The following is an 18,276-nucleotide window of genomic DNA, read 5'->3' on the forward strand; positions in this document are numbered from 1 at the left end:
GTGGAAGCGTGTGGAGTAAAGGCAATTCTGCCTACGTGTGGAAATGTACTACATTGCACTGAGGGGACACTTTGCGCAAAAGTGCAAACAGAGCCAGTCCTCTCCATGCAATTTACATGGGCAACCAACATGTCTCACATGGCCAATTTGTTGCCAAACCAAAACATTTCCTCGATCCCAAATGCTTCAGTTGGCACAGTGAAACATTTACAATATACAATACAAGGCTGACGTTGCTTTCTCACCAGCTGTTAGCACGGTCTTGGCTCTGATGAGCTTAGCAAGGATGGTCAAAAGTTGGGCTTCGTCACAGCTCACGGTTTCCAGAATTCTGGGATCCTTTATTGTGTGCTAGGCAATACAAATAGATTAAGGAGAGAGTGTCAAATAGGGAATTACAGGTTGCCTCTTTTCCATGCACTCCCTCCTCCCCCACCCTGATCCCATACTAGGCAGCAACAGAAGCGTGCTGGGCTACATCGAAATCTGGAGATTTCTGGACTGGACAGACCTCTTCTTAGAGGGCAGGCACAGAGGCAGTAACTCCTGCATGGTAAGACTCTGCACCAGCTATCCTATCATTTTTAAAGGCATGCAGGGGACATCTAGCTGTTTATAAAATGACATTAATACATCCCAGAGCGTGCAGGTACAGTAGCATAAATAAAACTGAGCAGAGTTGGAAATCTGAGTACCATTTGGTTTAAACCGATCAACTATAGACAATACCATCTACAAGATAGACGGGGACTTCCACTGGAGGGTGCAGTTTGTCAAACAAAGTGAAACTGAAAATAAAAACGGATGATACATGCTGTGGAAATACTTTCTATTGCAACATTTTGCCATTTGTAGTAAATTTGGATCAGACCTTCCATTTCTTTTTAAAATGCTCCCATTTTCATTTTAAATTGCACGAGAATCATGAGTGAATGTGGAATATTTGTCCATACCAGTGCACGAGATAGGGAAGGATGTATACAAAGTATGCAATGCAAATGTCCAACTTGTTCAAGATATCGGGTTTAAAACTTGAGTATTGTTACGTACCCATTTTTCCATGCTCCCAGTCTTCACTACCTGAAAATTAAGCAAACTAATTTTCTCATGCCTGATAAGAGAAACCCGTCATTCTACCATTCCACCCAAACCATTGGATTTGGGAAATGTGTATCCTAGGTTTTCTGGTGAGAGGGAATGGCACAGCCGACACCACCGGCCAATACCTCTCATACATAATTGGGACGTACCATAAGAATATATGCACCAAAAAGCATTGCACATATCGGAACGAGACAGAATCTTCAGCTCCGGAGAAGAATGTGCAAATAGATCAGAAAGAAATGTAGGGGTCTGATCAATTCAGATTGCAGTGTATATTCAAAGATGTGGAAATCTTCTTCACCAAAACGGAAACAACCTGCTAATTTGTGACTCGACCCAAAAATGTACACCATTTTGTCACACCTATCAGCACTCTTCCATGAATGTATGAGTAATCCAAATGCCCTTTCACCAAACATCATATATGGGCAATGACATAAGCACGACAACTTCCACCTTAAAAATCTAATAAACTGCAAGAGAAAAATGCAAAACATTCTTCCATGAGAACCAACACTCATTCATAATATGAAAGACAAAATGCAATGCTGTTGTGCCCGCTTTACTGTCACTCCTTTACGTCCTTCTCACAGTCCACCATGCGAACGCCACACCTAAAATGTGTTACTTATACTATGTTGTGATGTTTTTTCTGCCATTACCTCTTCACTCTTGATTTTAAAAGGAGACTATCTTTACCTTGATTTTAACAGGAGTCTTTCTTTATCTCTCGTTGCCATGAATCTAAAGGAGCTCACAATCAGATGCAGGCGGCTTGGAGATGGTTTTATTTAACATGAAGTAAGGATACAATATACAAAAGAAACCCACAAAGAGCAGGACGAGAACAGGTGAATATAGGCTTGTCAAATGCCTTCTTCAACTGTGACAAAGGAACCTTTTCAATTTAAGAGTTCTAAGTGACATCATACCCATTCACGGGTGCCTAAGAATTTACAGCTCCAAGGTCTCCGATCCAGATGGCCACACAAGCTATGCGATCCTAAAACAGGAGGGAAGGTCATGCGCCTACAAACAGTTGGCCTCTCACATTGCCAAGTACAGTGCCATCCGCAGTAATGACTAACTGAAGGCCATGATTACATACCAAAACTACAAATACATTGTGCACATGTGGCCTCATATCTAAGCTTTATAAAGTTACAAATATAACGGAAAATATGCAACAAAAAACGAGGCTGTAGAACCTCCTGTGGAGGATACATCCCATAGAACAGGTCACCTGAACCATGTCCCTCCTCATCAGTAGAGGGGCTCCCACAGTTTAAAAAGAAATATGCTGCATATGCAAAACATACACTTGTTGGTGAGAATGAAGGAGCATTGACTGCAATATACTGCATGGTGCAGGCTACGAATCAACGTCAACTCCAGTACCCATTACGTACCATCGAATGGCCCACATGCAAGATTGTTAAAAACTCCAGGAGTGTCTGGGAGGGGGAAAGCCGCAGGTGGGTGTGCTCGCACAGGGGAGCCAAGATTTTACATGGTAGCTAAACAAGAGCTCGATTTGGTTCAGGGGTATTTGAATATGTGGTGGCAATTCTGAGTGGGGTATCTAATATTGCTGGTTGTTTTTGCCTGGGTTATTATCATTATTCTAGGAGTTATATGTATCCTGATATAAACACAGGAAAATACTTAGGATAGGTAGGCTGGTCTGAATATAGTCAATTGTCTCACTGGTATATTTATTTTCAGTCTGGTCGAAGTTTTTGGTCTCAAACAGATTCTGGTAGTCTGGTTCGATAAGTAGTTAGTGATAGGGTAAAACATTAAAAGGGGCACACAAAGTGGAATACTTGGTCTGGGAGAATTAAGGTACGCCCGATCTAACTAGGCAGAGGTGGTGAAACATTGAGTGACTGTCCCATAGACCCTTTAAGCACCATTTGGCGAAGTCCCTGTAAATCCCCCTTCCTTCTCAGCACCGCAAACGTGTAAAGTCAAAGTATGAATAGTGCTGGGGCAACTCTTATATGGTTAGTGGATCTTAGCGGAGGGATGGAAAATGGGCAAAGAACATAGCAAACAGGTGGAAACACCACCAAAGGGAACACCTGCACATTTTATGTATGTCCATTACACAAGTGTTGCATGCACATTTCCTGAAGTTTGGCATTTGTTCACCCAAAGCAACAGATATACCCAATTTCCTTTAGAGGGCATGTTTAATTGGGACACACTAGTTGCTTTAAGACGCGCTCTAGAAGCGCAAGAAGAGAATGCGGATCTGAGACAGTATGTGGCATATGCCATGTGGCTTCAGGAAGCTATGGTTAGACACAACACTTCAAAACCTAGGGCACTGAAAGACACTAATGAACAACTACGGGGACAGATTAGAGTACTAACAAGACAGAAGGGGGCAGGCGGATTTCCCGCTTTATTATGCCCACAGAGAAGACGAGAAGACAGATGATGAATCTGTGGAGGAAATTATTGATTTCTTTACTAATGTTTGCAGACGCAAATGCCTGCACACTAGTCATTGCACAGATGCCTACCACAGCGCTGTGATTAATGCCGGCATCTGTTGCACAAGTGCAGTCAGGGGCAAGCACCTTAGTGTTACCCCACGGATGGCAATTATGCAGACCACACCTCGCTCTTACACCCAGTCTGTGATGAGAGGAGGTACGGTATATGGACTTAATCTTACCTTGATACAAACACTGCTAAGACTTTCTGTGGACAATGGCAGATTCACATAACTTGGCAAAGGAGTTCCTTAATACCATAGATGAACCGCAACGGTTCAAAGAGAGACTCCTTACGGTCAATCAGTGTTATAACACTGCCTGGGCAGACATGAACCAGCTTATGAGAATAGTAATGGCACCAGAGGTTAGGCAGGCACTGACACACCACAACAATTGGCCGGCCACAGACACAGGAGCAGGGGGCGCCTTAGACCAGACTCGAGATACATTGATAGCAGCTATACCTGCAGTATGTCAGAGAAAGACTGATTGGGGAAAAATAGGTAACAGTAAGCATAACAAGGGTGAATTACTGGCAGATTACTTAGATTGGTTAATGATTGTGTTCACCCAACACTCGGGCATCACAAAGTCAGGTGAGATAGCGCAGGAAGCAATAGCTAATTCCTGTGTTTCTGGTCTGCAACCAAAAAAACAAGCACAAATTAAATCCATTTGTATTGGATGACAGAATAAGCCATGGTCTGAGCTAGTGTCGGATGTGAATCATTGTGTGGCGTGCCAGGAAGAAAAGGTGAACATTGAGTTGTAGACTCTGCAAGTACAAGCAAAGCCACTTTATGTAACGAGAGGCAGGTTCCGGGAGGGTTTGCGTGTAGAGGCAGGGGTAGAAGATCCCCAGCGCGCCAGCTCCATCCAGACCACAGGGACATCAAGGGCTACAGGGAGTTTCTACAGAGCAGCCTTTCCCTGGGCATCAGGGATGCATGAGACCTCCTAGGTATAAACATGTTCCCTCTGTGTGTCACTACTGTAAGCAAACAGGACACAGGAAAAACAAGTGCCCCAATAGACCCCAGCACAACTTGTTTCCTAATTCCCAGGTGCAAGGTTTCCATCAGGTTCCTATTATGACAGCAACTGGAGGATTCCCAAATCAGCCAGCTGCTACCCTTAACGCTTTCCCGAACCCAAATGCTCAGAGTTGCGCTCATCCTGGTCTGCCCCAATCCATGTTATTATATCATGATCCTTTCTGACTCTAAGCGAGGGATGCTCTCACCATTAATCCCCTAATACCCAAAGACCAAGAAGGCCCTTATGTTCAGTAAGAAGGAAATAATAGGCCCTGTTTGAAATAAACTGGTGCAAGTAGATCTGCTCTTCGTTCTGAATGTTTTGCTAAAACTGTAAAGTCTGTGGGAATTCCTAATATTGCTGTGATCCTTCGAGTGACAGAGCCTCTCACTCTAACACTATAAGCTATAGCTGACACCCATGCTATTCTGCGTAGCCCCACTTTCGAATGAATTTATTTGATAGGGATTTGTTAGGAAAACTCAGGTGTGCTATTCACTGCACCAGTGAATGGGTATTTGTGAGTGTTCCTGGCCAAGATGCTGAAGCAGTTTTAGCAGCGCTTCAAACAAATGTCAATCAGGCCATGCCAAGAGGCCATGCATCTCATGGGCGTCACATTTGTGGTACACTATATATTATCTCCTTGTTTCCAAGAGGTAGCTCCTGCTTACTGGGTAATGACAGAGACTCGGAATCTGTGTTTAGCTCCCACTAATAAAATCCTCATTTCGATCCCTGCTATAGTGTATTACAGTAAAGAACTGGATGTAGTAGCTGCTGGTGTTCAGCCCTGCTTGTGGTCGATAGCTGCAGCAACCACAGCAGTGCAATAATCAGAAGATATACTATTAGGTTTCCCCATTGGAAGTGTCAGTCCCACATATTGTACAATCTTTACTGTTGATACCTAAAACCCAACACATGTCTAGTTCCAGTGCTAACAAGTACAAGATATTATTGCTGAACTCTTTGAACATTAATCTGAGCAGGTGTCCTGTTTTTAATCCTGTATGCCTGCTCCTTACTCCCTTTGACAGGGAGCAACCTGAGACTTACACCTAAGAATGTGTGGCAATTACTGACGATCTTTCTACTCGTAGAGGGGACGTTAGTGACAACCTTTTGCATAACGTAGACTGTATTTACTTTGTTGATGGGTGATGTTATCAAGATCCAGGAGGCGTTTTGGTGGCACCACTTTACATTCCCCAATATATCCGCCCTCTACTTCTTTTCATCCCTCTTCACTTCCTTCTACGACCTTCGCTTGGAATGTTGGTGTCACAATTGATTCCTGTCTCTCCTTCTCTCTTCATATTTCTACTACTTGCTTCTAGCTGTTTAATATCCATCATGCTCACCCCTTCCTTTGTTTTCTAGCCACTTAACTCCTCATAGTGTATAATGTTTTCATTTCTTGAGCACTGATCCTCTCTCCTCGTTGGTCTTCCTGCTTCTCATCCCACCCATCTTTGCTCCATCTACAATTCTCCAATCCATCTCCTCTTCTCGTTCTTGTAAAGCTCTTCCATCACCCATCTCTTTTTTCATCTCCTTTCTTCCCTTCGAGTCCAGTCTTCTTTTTCCATGTTCTCTCTATCGTTTATAGGTGTGTCCATCCCTTTGTTCTCAATCTCAACATCTTCTTGTAACACCCAAACCCCCCTGTGCTTCATCTCACTTTCTTTCCTTTTCTCTTCTAGCCCCTAAGCACTGGAACTCTCTTCCTCTTTCTATATGTTCATCACCTTCTCTTCACATATTCCCCTCTCTCCATAAATCTGATCTCCTGTCCGTCCTATTTAAAAACTCATGTCTCTTTATCCCTGGTCTTATTTTATTCTCTTTTAGTCTTATTTCCTTTATAATTGATTATATACTGTGTTTCAGACTATGTATTGTACAGCGCTTTGGTGAAAGCGTTTAATAAATTAAAATGACTCCAAACGCAAAAACAAAGTACCTTGGCAAAAAGTAGAGAATTGCAAGACGTCACTTCAGGGATTAACAACTACTCAATCAGGTAAAATGGCTGTTCACATTTGAGGTTCACTTTTCACTGGAGTGAAGTCACCAAATAATCTCGTCCAAAAAAAGAGGGCATCAATGTTCTTTAACTGCACAGGAGGAAACATCCTGAGCAACGTGGAGCTATTGCCACAGATGGTACAACCGGGGAGTGAGGCAGCTGAAAGATCGTATTCCTCATCCCCCCACATGATTTTCCTCCACAGCCCAACTCCTGATACTTTAAATGCCGAAGGCGAACATGATCTTTAGATATTTTGGGAGCAGAGTGCATGTACTTCAGGGATCCGGAAGATGGGTCTTTCCTAGACCAGGGAAAGTCTACCATTTCTTTTTTTTGGTGGGGGATTACTAGAAGCTTTCAGGGTTTGGGGAGCAAAGCTCCCTGCGTGGAGTAGTGGTGTAGGTTAACTGTCAGCCTAGTCTTTTGGGTTCCGTTTCCTCTACGACATATGAGATCCTGAGCCCATTGCAATCTACTTAAGTTTCTTCCATTATAAGCTTGCCCATGCAGCGGAGCAACATATACTTGCTATTTGATCATTTCCACTTCTCACATTGTTGTTTTCCCATGGCTAATATGTTATCCTTTAATAAAAATGGCCTGAACGTGTCAGTTAAGTGGCGGAAGGTTTGACGATTACTAAATGAATAAATCTGGATGCCTTCTTCCTCCAAGAAACATACCCGCGGATATGAGAACTGTTCAAATTCAGGCACAGTGATTGCCCCTCACACTATTCAGGTCTTTGTAATAACGAAAGGAGGATCCCAAAGTTCTGTAAATCACTATACACAGCCAACGATTGCTTGGCGATTCCTCCTTTTTCCAACAGAATTATCTTGCAGGGACATCTCTTCCTACAATCGGAACCACTCAGAGAGACTTTCTAGATGCAAATATAGCCAAATACGATGTACAATCAGGTATCAAGTCAATAAAAAGTAATAGGGAACCTGGCCCAAAGAGTTATACCAGAACCTTCTATAAAACCTCCTCCACAATTAGTACAAAACTGATTAATCTACTTTATTGCTTGTTGAATCATGAGTCAATCACTGAATCAATGTCGGAATCAATATAATTTCCCTTATAGCCAAGCCAGGACATTTTCCAGTGGACTGCAAGGCCAATAGGCCAATATAATTTGGACAAGAAAATATACACTATAATTCTGGCTATAAGACTGGAGATTCACATGCAGGACCACCAAACCTTTAACAAGCTCAGGTAGGATTCCCATCTAATTTAAAATCAAAAAGAAAGAAGGTACCAAGAGATTACATTATGCACCCTGAACACTGACATAAGGCACCTAGCAAGGCTGTCTGCCTCCTGTTCTTCTTTATGCGCTGAGGTTGGAACCACTGACCACTAGTCAATGCTAATGCTGCTTTAACTCACAGACCCTCTGAACTTTTTACCACCTCTGGTGGACAAAGCGGGAGACTATCAAGGGGTGGCAGGACATAAAATAATTGTTAGACAGTTTAAATTATAATGTAGCCTTTGATAGAAATCTCTTATCTCATGTTAACAATGTTACCCCCTGTAGGTGGGTGAAAGATAGTATTACATCATATTGTGTACACCAGCACAGAAAGGTGCCTTTGGTAGACCGAAAGGCGGGCTAATAATAGCAGTGAAAAAGAGATGTGGGCTGGAATTGACCACTTGTAAGTCTCCATCTTCATCATTTCAAGTGGTAAAACGTTCTAACATTCATCAAAAAATAGCAATTGTTAATATCTATTGGTGCTCCAATATGCTGAAATCAGAGGATTTCTTCAACCAATTTGTGGCAATATTAGATGCATTAGCCCTTGAGGTTGGATTAACGTATATTTTAATATTAGGTGATCTTAATCTGCATCTTATTACAGAGAGAGATCCTGCACTAACAAGAGATGAGATGAAATGGTCTTCAATTATGGCAGAGCGCAACTTTCTGATGCTGAATGGGAATTGCCCTGCTCAAGCCACCTGGCAAAGAGGCGCCCAGCATGCCATAATAGACTACATTTATATTAATGCAAAGGTTTTTAATTGTGTTCAAAAGCTGGAGGTTACTCAGACAGATCTAAGCGATCACCACAAACTAAAATTGTCATTGCAGATTGGCCAAACTCAAATGATACAGTGAACGAATACAAACATAACAGATGGTATAGTGAATAATGGGAGAAACAGACTGAATTGGGACAGAGACAAATTAAGGCACCTAGATTACAATCTAAAGGAATTGTATCAGAGCCATGGTTACCTGGCTAAAGATTATACAATTGCCATGCAGATGTTTACCCGAGTTGATAATGGTAACAGGAGAATTAAACAACGACATACTCATGTCTATGATTCGGAAATAAAATATCAAAAAGCGGAGCTAAGACATGAAATTCGACAGCTATTAAAGTCGAATGAAATAGACACTGCCAACAAAATTAGATCAGCAAAGCAGACGTACAAAAAATGGCTCAAAATAAGAAGAGCTAAGATTTATGAACAGGAGGGGGCATCCATGCTGAAGCAACTTGTATCGAAATCTATTGCCAGTATGTGGGCTCTACTCAATTACACATCCGACACTCCTCACCTCGTTGCCCAGATAAACTCGATATCATCTGAGACATGGCAGATGTAGTTTCACAAATGATATCTCTCTCCCTTTTCGGATATGCAATTATGTTTCCGTTTGATACAGACATTACACTCTGTATCACAAAACTGAGCTCCTCTCGTGCAATAGGTCCTGACGGCCTGCATAATGTTATGTTGAAAATGCATATTAATGAGTGGGCAGGTATTCTCCATCGTATCTTTATCCAAGTTTTTAAATCTGGCCTTATTCCAGAGACCTGGAAAAATCCATTATCCTTCCAATCTTTAAAAAAGGTAATTATGAGAATCCAAGGTCTTACAGACCAATAGCGTTATTGGACTGCCCGGGTAAATTATTTGCCAGGCTGCTACTAAAGAAATCTAATACTTGGTTACAGGATAAAAACCTTTGAGACCCTTTTCAAACAGGGTTCTTACAGGGTATAGGCACTGGAGTAAACATCATCACATTATCAAGCCTCATTCAGAGAGCCTATCAATGGAAACAGCCCTTGTATCTCGCCTTTATTGATTTTCAAATGGCTTTTGATGCTGTTCCAAGAGAGCTTTTGTACAAGAAATTGGCTGATGCTAACTGCCCATGGAACATTCTGAAATGGATCATTCAATTGCACACTAATACATTGATCCAGGTCAGATTAACCAATGGCGGATTACTAACACCTCCGATTGTAACCGGCAGAGGTCTGAAACAAATTATTTTATAAGCTTCAGCCTTATTTAACTTCTTTGTCTCCGACATTAACCAAACCTTTGATATACTGATATCCGACTCTCCGAAAATCATGGGGGCTCAGATACAGTGGTTATTATATGCCGATGACATGGTCCTAATGTCGCATACCCCAAGAGGTTTGCGACATCTCTTAGGTGCCCTGGACATGTATACCAAAGACAACGGCATAACCATCAATATTGCAAAGTCAAATGTCATTCAATTTGGTACTAGGAAACAAAGTCTTGCCCAGCTCCATTGGCCTCTCCAAAACTGCAAGATTACTGTTACCAATGCTTATGTGTACCTGGGTATGATTATTTCCAACCAGTGTGCCCCTGACCAGTACAGCGAAAAAGGGCTTCACAAATTACAAATGTCCATCTCACAAGCTTGCATCATCCAAGCAAGATATTGTAAATTCTCCTTTTTACCAATACTCACTTACTTTAAATTAAAAGTGGTGCCTGTTATTCTTTATGGTGCGGAGACCCAGAAAATAATGTCATACTCCTACTGGGCTCTCAGGGAAGGCGATTTTGGAGGCAAGTTTTAAATTTGCCAAACTCACAACCGTTACCACTTTTAAGATATGAGTTGGGCCTAATCTCAGTCTATGCGGTCTACAAATGGAAATTGTGTGCATTATACCGCAAATGCTTACTGAACCAATTCACCAAAGGGATCACCAATATCATTTCCACATACTTAATGAGTTCTATGGATACCTTTCCGAAAGTATGGCGCTCAAAAATCCAGTCCATTCTAGAAAAAGCCCAGATAGATTCAATCTTGTTAATGGAAAATCCAAATAAAGCAAAAGAAAACATCTGGGAAGCAGACTGGATCCATACACATCTTGCATATGCCAATTATAAAAACTTTGGGGCTTCTCCATTTGGACCTAAGCGTTACAACACTGTGGCCGAATATATGGTGAGGTCCCCCAGCCCTAGCCATCGAAAATGGCTTTATGAGATTTAGGCTAAATCTGTGGTTAACAAACGATGTGGTGAACAGACGGAGCAATATTGATATTTCTCTGCCTTGTCGTTTCTGTAAGCTACAGGCTGAAACTCTTGAGCACTTATGTTCAGAATGTGATAAATTGTTAGCAGCCCGTTGTGTTCATTTCAAACCTTTATTTACTGACCAACAGGTCTTGACCCCAAAAGAACTATGGGACCTCTTATTCCATACTAAAAGAAAAGCAGTACGATATGCTGTTGTAAATTACTTGCACCATCTAAAAATCCCAAAGTATACAGTGCCAAAACGATGATTGCTTTGAGTTTGTTGTAAATCCTTGTTTAAATTTTAGAATGAGCTGTCTTAATTTCAGATGTAAATTTTTTTATTGTATGTACTGTATTGTATTATTTAATTTTGTATGTTTTAAGTTGAAAGGTCTCGAATTTTTTCGCGACCAAAACAATTGTTTAATAATAAAAAAAAAAAAAAGTGTTACCTTTTTAGGGATGAAAATCATCTGCAATTTGGATTTGTCTGTGTGGCACATTTTCCCCGCCCTTTTTACCCAAACCACATAGGGTTTGCACAAGCCAGCATGATTATAGTTATCATGTCTAGGATGATTTGAGGATTGGAAAATTAACATCCAACTCTGATAACTTTACTACTTCCACAATCTCATCCAACTCTGATAACTTTACTACTTCCACAATCTCCCACATTCATGAAGTTGAAGCAGAAGGCAGAAGTGTATATATTAAAAAGGATTTTTTTCCAATGGGTACAAGTTGCAGTTTCAGTTAAGGTCTTTTGCTACATGCAGAATAAGAGACATGCAAGAGTTACCTGACTCATGAGACGGATAGATGAGAGCATGCACCGAACGGATGCGAGGACATAGGGAGACGGAAAATGAGATGAGAAGCAGTGAATTGTTTGAGTTTTTGATTTTGATGTCTGACAAAGAGCACAGAGGCCCAGATGTGAGGATTTATGTGGAATACAATAACCAGCTTGTATATGATTATTAGTCGAATGATTGACTCCATTGCATTCCTAAGAACTGTGGGGAATGAGGATGAGGTGGGGGGTGAAGAGAGTGAGTATGAGAGATTGCAGTGGAGCATCTGAATCTTTTACCTGAGATTTTCTTATAAATTTTATAAGTGATTTTAGGGCACAGCCATTAGTTTTGCAAAGAAGCTGTTTGAACTAGCTTATTTGCCTTCTGTAAGTAGGTGGTTTCTGCCCACAGAACCGGGGCACACTAGACAGGTTGAACAACGTATTGTTTGTTTACTTTTCATGTTACAGGAGTACAAGAGCATAATATTGTTTGAAATTGATGTATGAGTTTGATTAATGCTGAGATTAGATTGTGAGTTTCATTGTACGTATTGTTCTTGGCAATTGTGTTGTAGCTTGTGGAAGATGTATTTTTTTAAACACGCCTAGATTGACATACATTGTCAAAAACTGTTTTGGGGTAAGAGATACATTTAAGTTGTAACTGAGTTACTAAACATTTGTAAAATGGCTTCCAGGTAGGTAATCCTGTTCAGATGCTCACAGAGTAAGCATATCCACATTTCATCTAATCAAATATGTCATCATCCAATTTTTCAGAATTACTGTGGCTCTATGGAAGCGCATGGGTACCCGTAACTGCTGCACGCAGTTCTCTTACATTACTGGGATTGCAATACACTTCACGCTATGGATCATGGAAGTTTCTTTATTTTGTCTGTGGTGTGTTCATTATGTGGCTAAGCCTCCACCAGCTACTTTCCACATTTTGCCCTTTTCGCTGCAATGCGCTACACGCTAGAGATCTTGCAAGGAGAGAGCGCAAAACATTTAATTACAATATACTGTAGCACCGTGATCATTTTCTTCCTCGCTGTTAACGTGATCCTGAGCGCTCTGACTTCTACCTATGGGAGTCTATAGAGCAGGGCAATTTCTAGCCAACTTGGTCCCCAGGGCGAAACACTAGAATCTGCCACCTGACTGGCACATTTTACTCCCAAACTACACCTCTGTGCCACGCGGCAAAACCCTCCTCAAAATCATTAAATCATTGCTAAACAAATTAAGCTGGTTTCCAGGGCTCCAGATACGATTTGGAAGTGGGAGTATTTTACTCCCTATTTTTTAAAGTTGGGAGTAAAAGAATTTTTAGGGAGTAAAAATGTAAGTCCAATTCCCAATGGCATTATTTTATAAGCAAGTAAAAAATATGTTTTAACTTGGAAACGGAAATGTTTTCGTAATAATGATTTCTTTGCACCTAGTTATGCATACAGATTAAAAGATACATGTTTACTTATTCCGATCACGCAGTAATAACAGCAGTTTCTTCCTGTGGTACTACATGCACTGCTGGTCCAAAGATATCCATGGAGCTGTGTGAATGAAAGCAGGGCCACAAGGTCATATGTGACTGTTTCCTATTTTTGGTTGGGAGTATTTTTACTCCGTATTTTTAAGGAGTATTTGCCTATTTTTAGGGAGTAAAAGTGGCTGATACACCCCTTATCTGTAGGCCTGCTGGTTTCATTACATTGTAATTCAAGTACTTTACACAGGAAATCTAAAACACAGCTGTTGCTGGCCAAGTAAATGGTGCTTTTGTCACCTGCTCTTTGGGAAGACCTTGCCTGAATGCAGTTTCAAACTGCTGGTACTGACACACTGTGGTGGGACCAGCCTGCCAGAGTCTGAGGGCCCATGAACCAGTGGCCCTCTGTGTAGGCATTCTGTTTGAACCACCACACTTGTATTTCGCAAGGGGTAACACTAGACTAACCATATTAATTATTTTATGGTAGGTTGTCTGGTACACGCCCATTGCACTCTCTCATAATACCCCTATGACAGAGGAAAGGGGGATGAATAGCACCAATGGGTGCTCCTGTCTGGTTTGATCAACAAGTCTGTGATAAAAAAAAGGTTGTATGTGTGAAGCAGTAAATACATAACAGACAGATGGCTTGTTGCTCACATCACTGTTCACAACACTACCCTAATATTAAAAGGTGTGTCACCATTAACCATACATACTCATTCAGACATCTGAGGAGAAAAATGGCTGCAACATCAGCCACTCAAATAAGGGCTAACTTGCTTCTTGTCTCTGGAGATTTTTAGAAGAGGAGGGGCTGGGTCTCAATCTGAGCGTGCCCAGTCCCCAATACAGAAACATCTTTAGGGAATTACATCTTTAGACAGGAACAGATACCCTACAAGAGACACTGAATAAAGAGGGAACAATCTACCAAAAGGATTGTACTTCTTACAAACGTTAGCATGATCAGTAATAAGCTGCTGAGGCAATTTAAAGAAAACTGGCTTCTGATACATGGCATAGAGTTCACAGTTCCGCAGCCTCCTCACCATTGTGCAGGCCTCAGGGGTTATTTCTGCAAAAAAGAGCAGGCCGATGCTTTAGCTAACAGAACTGGCATTAGCATCTCTTATTAGTGCTGGCCTGCAGCTGGTGAAAATCATGCTGTGGCGGTGTAGAAAGGGTGTTTGGCCTAGTGAATGTACAATTTGAGGCAACTTCTTTGATTGATTTATGTTTTTAAGTGAGGGGACAGTATGGCACACTGGTTAGAGCTACATACACAAACAATTTTAGTGCGCTATTGTACGGACATGGGACACATCAAACAAAAGAGTCATATGTGCAGTTACATAGAGGAGTAGCACATAAACACCTTAACAAACAGGGTGGTGGCTTGGGCAGCACACAAACCATTGCTGCACACATATCACTGCATTGATTTGCCACAGACTATTGTCTGTATGGTGACACACAATGAACCCTGCTTTCCTAATCAAGGTGCCAAGTCACACTCAGGAGCCATCTGGCAGTCGTTGCCGTGTAAGAAAATTAAAAGTTCTTTGATGCTGAGGGGATGCATTTAGACCATATCCCAAAGAAGCTATTAGGCCACTAGGCAAGAAAATGACAGTTAACCTTCGCAAGCATGCGCCATATGTAACTAAAAAGTAATATACAAAAAAAGTGTTGGGTGTTTGAAATAAAAAGACATGAAATAAAACATTGTTTTAAGCTTTTTCTGTGTGGCATGTTAATTATCTTGGAAGAATGCATAGATTTGGTTAGCTAACTGATCCCTTGTGCTGGCCGCCAGAATAAAAATGCCCCATGTTCAGTTCTTATCACTGTGGTGTAAAAGCAATGGCTTTCAAAATGAGGCATCACTCATAGATGTCCCCCACTTTAAAGGCTCTATCAACACAAAGAGCATAAGCTGGACACTGGGGGTGGAGTGTTTCCAGAGCATCTCAGAGGCTTCGTTCGCAAATATGCATTCCTTTATTTGAAACAAAGGAATGCTTAACTTTCTACGGCGGCAAACGCAGAGGCAGATGTCTGGGTTGGGCCCTTTCTGCATCACGTCCCCCCCACGAGCGCCTTAAGCTCTGCTCCCCAGGCAATTGCCCCCTCCAGCAAACGGGGATGCTAGAGGGGAAAACGTTGCTGAGGTAAATGCCATCCATTTCAAAGTATTGCCATAATGGTCACTATCATTAAACAAAGGGATGATAAACAATTCAACCCCCTAATTATGTTGAGCTTTAAACATGTGGCTGTAGCTGGCTCACATAAGCAAGGGCTTAACTTGATGAGTTATCTAGAATGCAAAGTTAAATTGCCAGAGTAGCAATTGCAATTTACTGGGTAATGAAATGACGTGTATATGTATTTTTGAAAAAAGGTATTGGGACAAACAATGGTGGTGCAGTGGACCATGCAGTCTGCACACAGTGATTATACATTGTTGGCTGCCGTGGAGCATGGGGAGGGTGAGCAAGGCTTTAAAGAGCACACATGTAGACTGTGGGAACAAGGAAGACCTAGTTACCAATGGCCAAGAGAATAGCATGCAGCACTTTTAATGTGGGATATATATGCAATTGCATGGTAGCATGGGATCTTTGGGGTTGAAGGGCAGGAAGGATAGGGTAAGGAAATAGTGAGCGATGGTCATTGCATTAGTGACACACCAAGCACCCAATTGTTGTTTCCCCCTTAAATTACCATGCTTAGAGCAGTAATAAAGGACCAGTACAAGTGCCTCACCCATTTTAGGAGCTGTCTTACGGTTTACTAGGAAAAAACGTTGACATTTCATTTAGCATTGCATTTTTAACACAAATCTATGATGGGTTCACGATCCAGGACTGAAAGAGCCTTTCATGGATGCATTTTAAAAGGTGTTCATAGAACATAAATGCAATGAGAGAATTTCAATTCTCAGTTCCAAATTAGCCCGCAGAGCCGGGGAGACGGAAGGGAGGGGTGGGTAGATTGTTGGGGGTTGGCTGGTTTGGAGGAGCATTCCAAGGACTATGAAATGTGAAAGGAACAAGGCGGAGAGGGGTAGTTATGTTTGAGGGGTTGGGGCTGCTTCGTGGTTGTAATAAAGGATAGCTTGTGGTGGTTGGGCACATAGGACGAAATAAGGCATGAGTACATGTAGGGGAAGACTTTGGATACTAAAATTGCCTTTTGTCATCTAACAAAAATGGGTTTGGAACTGGTAAAGCTGGAGAGTTGTAGATTCTTTGACAGCATTGCTGACTTTCGCAGGGTATTTAAACTATATATGGTAATGTTTTGCTTTGAGTCAGATTACACGCATGTGAATGTGGAGTTTCTTTTTGATAATCATCATCAGATTCCCTTATGGTAAGGGTTCCTGTCCATTTGATGGTAACCGTATTTGGGAGTCAAAGGTGTAACAGTTAAGACCTACACTCTCGATCATACATTATTTTCTATTGAGGACCAGCTGTAATAAATTCCATACGGGTAGCTTGGTGGGTTCTGCCATCGGTGGAAAAGTGGGTGCGGAGGGGTGGGGAATACTCACATATTATGGGTTACATTCCAATGTTTATGAAAAGGGCCAATTTTGCATATGGTGGTATGGCCAGATGTCTCTTGGCCAGTACTAGTGGGAATAATTCATGCATTCATTTGCAATCGTAGAAAAGTGTATTGTAAAAGGGCAAGTATTGTAGAATTTAAATGACAGTTGTGTCGGCACCTTCATTTTATCATGACTGAATGATATGCAGATAGTACAAAAAACAAAAAAGGCAGCAAGCGCCCCCTCTCTAGAAAGAACATGGCATGAGAACCTGTTCTGTGGTGTTTACCCACTTTCAGAGTCCATAGCCATGCTTTTGGCTCACTGTACTTTTCACAAAGGAGGAATATCCATGTGCATACAGTCTTTGTCCCGCCCACAAGGGCACTCCAGCACCGAAATGCCTGGCAAACCTCCTTTGAACACGAGTGCCAACAGCAACCCCAGACACGTGTCTCAGCCTTGTTGGGCCTCATCAGTGAGGTAGAGCTGTGCCCTTCTGAGCACAGTGAGCAAGGGGTCCACGTCTGGGTTACCCCGGGTAACTTAGGGTGACTAACCCGAGGTTCCTTGCAAAAATACAAAAAAGGTAGCATCCGCCCCTCTCTAGAAAGAACATGGCATGATAACCTGTTATGTGGTTTATACCCACTTTGAGAGTCCGCAGCCATCGCTTTTTGCTCATTGTACTTTTCACAAAGGAGGAATATCCATTTGCAAATCAGTCTTTGTCCCGCCCACAAGGGCCGTCCAGCACCGAAATGCCTGGCAAACCTCCTTCGAACAAGAGTGCCAACAGTAACCGCAGACACGTGTTTCGGCCTAGCCGGGCCTCATCAGTGAGGTGGAGCTGTGCCTCTCTAAGCACAGTGAGCAAGGGGTCCACGTCTGGGTTCCCCAGGGTAACTTAGGGTGACCAACCCCAAGTTCCTTGCAAAAATACAAAAAAGGTAGCAGGCACCCCTCTCTAGAAAGAACATGGCATGATAACCTGTTCTGTGATTTTACCCACTTTGAGAGCCCGCAGCCATTGCTTTTTGCTCACTGTACTTTTCACAAAGGAGGAATATCCATTTGCATATCAGTCTTTGTCCCGCCCACAAGGGCAGCCCAGCACCGACGTGCCTGACAAACCTCCTTTGAACAAGAGTGCCAACAGCAACCCCAGACACGTGTCTCAGCCTTGTTGGGCCTCATCAGTGAGGTAGAGCTGTGCCTCTCTGAGCACAGTGAGCAAGGGGTCCACGTCTGGGTTCCCCCAGATTGTGCAGGGCTCGCAAAATCATTGGCAAGGAGATTTCATGAAGGGCGAGTACCATTTGCATGATACTCGACCTTGCTGGTGAGTATGTAAATGGCAAATAAATGTTTCAGTGTGCA

General features: G+C 42.1%; 1 protein-coding gene across 1 annotated transcript in view; it reads right to left on the minus strand.

Moving 5' to 3' along the window:
• COMTD1 (catechol-O-methyltransferase domain containing 1) overlaps positions 1–18,276 on the minus strand; it is a 307,178-nt gene that overhangs the window by 205,776 nt on the left and 83,126 nt on the right. The window contains exon 3 of the mRNA XM_069610981.1: positions 246–351. Within this exon, the coding sequence (XP_069467082.1) occupies positions 246–351 (106 nt within the window). The remainder of the gene's footprint in view (positions 1–245; positions 352–18,276) is intronic.

The sequence above is a fragment of the Ambystoma mexicanum genome, chromosome 8 (assembly GCF_040938575.1).
Source record: "Ambystoma mexicanum isolate Mex_15411 chromosome 8, UKY_AmexF1_1, whole genome shotgun sequence".
NCBI classification, from domain to species: Eukaryota; Metazoa; Chordata; class Amphibia; order Caudata; family Ambystomatidae; genus Ambystoma; species Ambystoma mexicanum.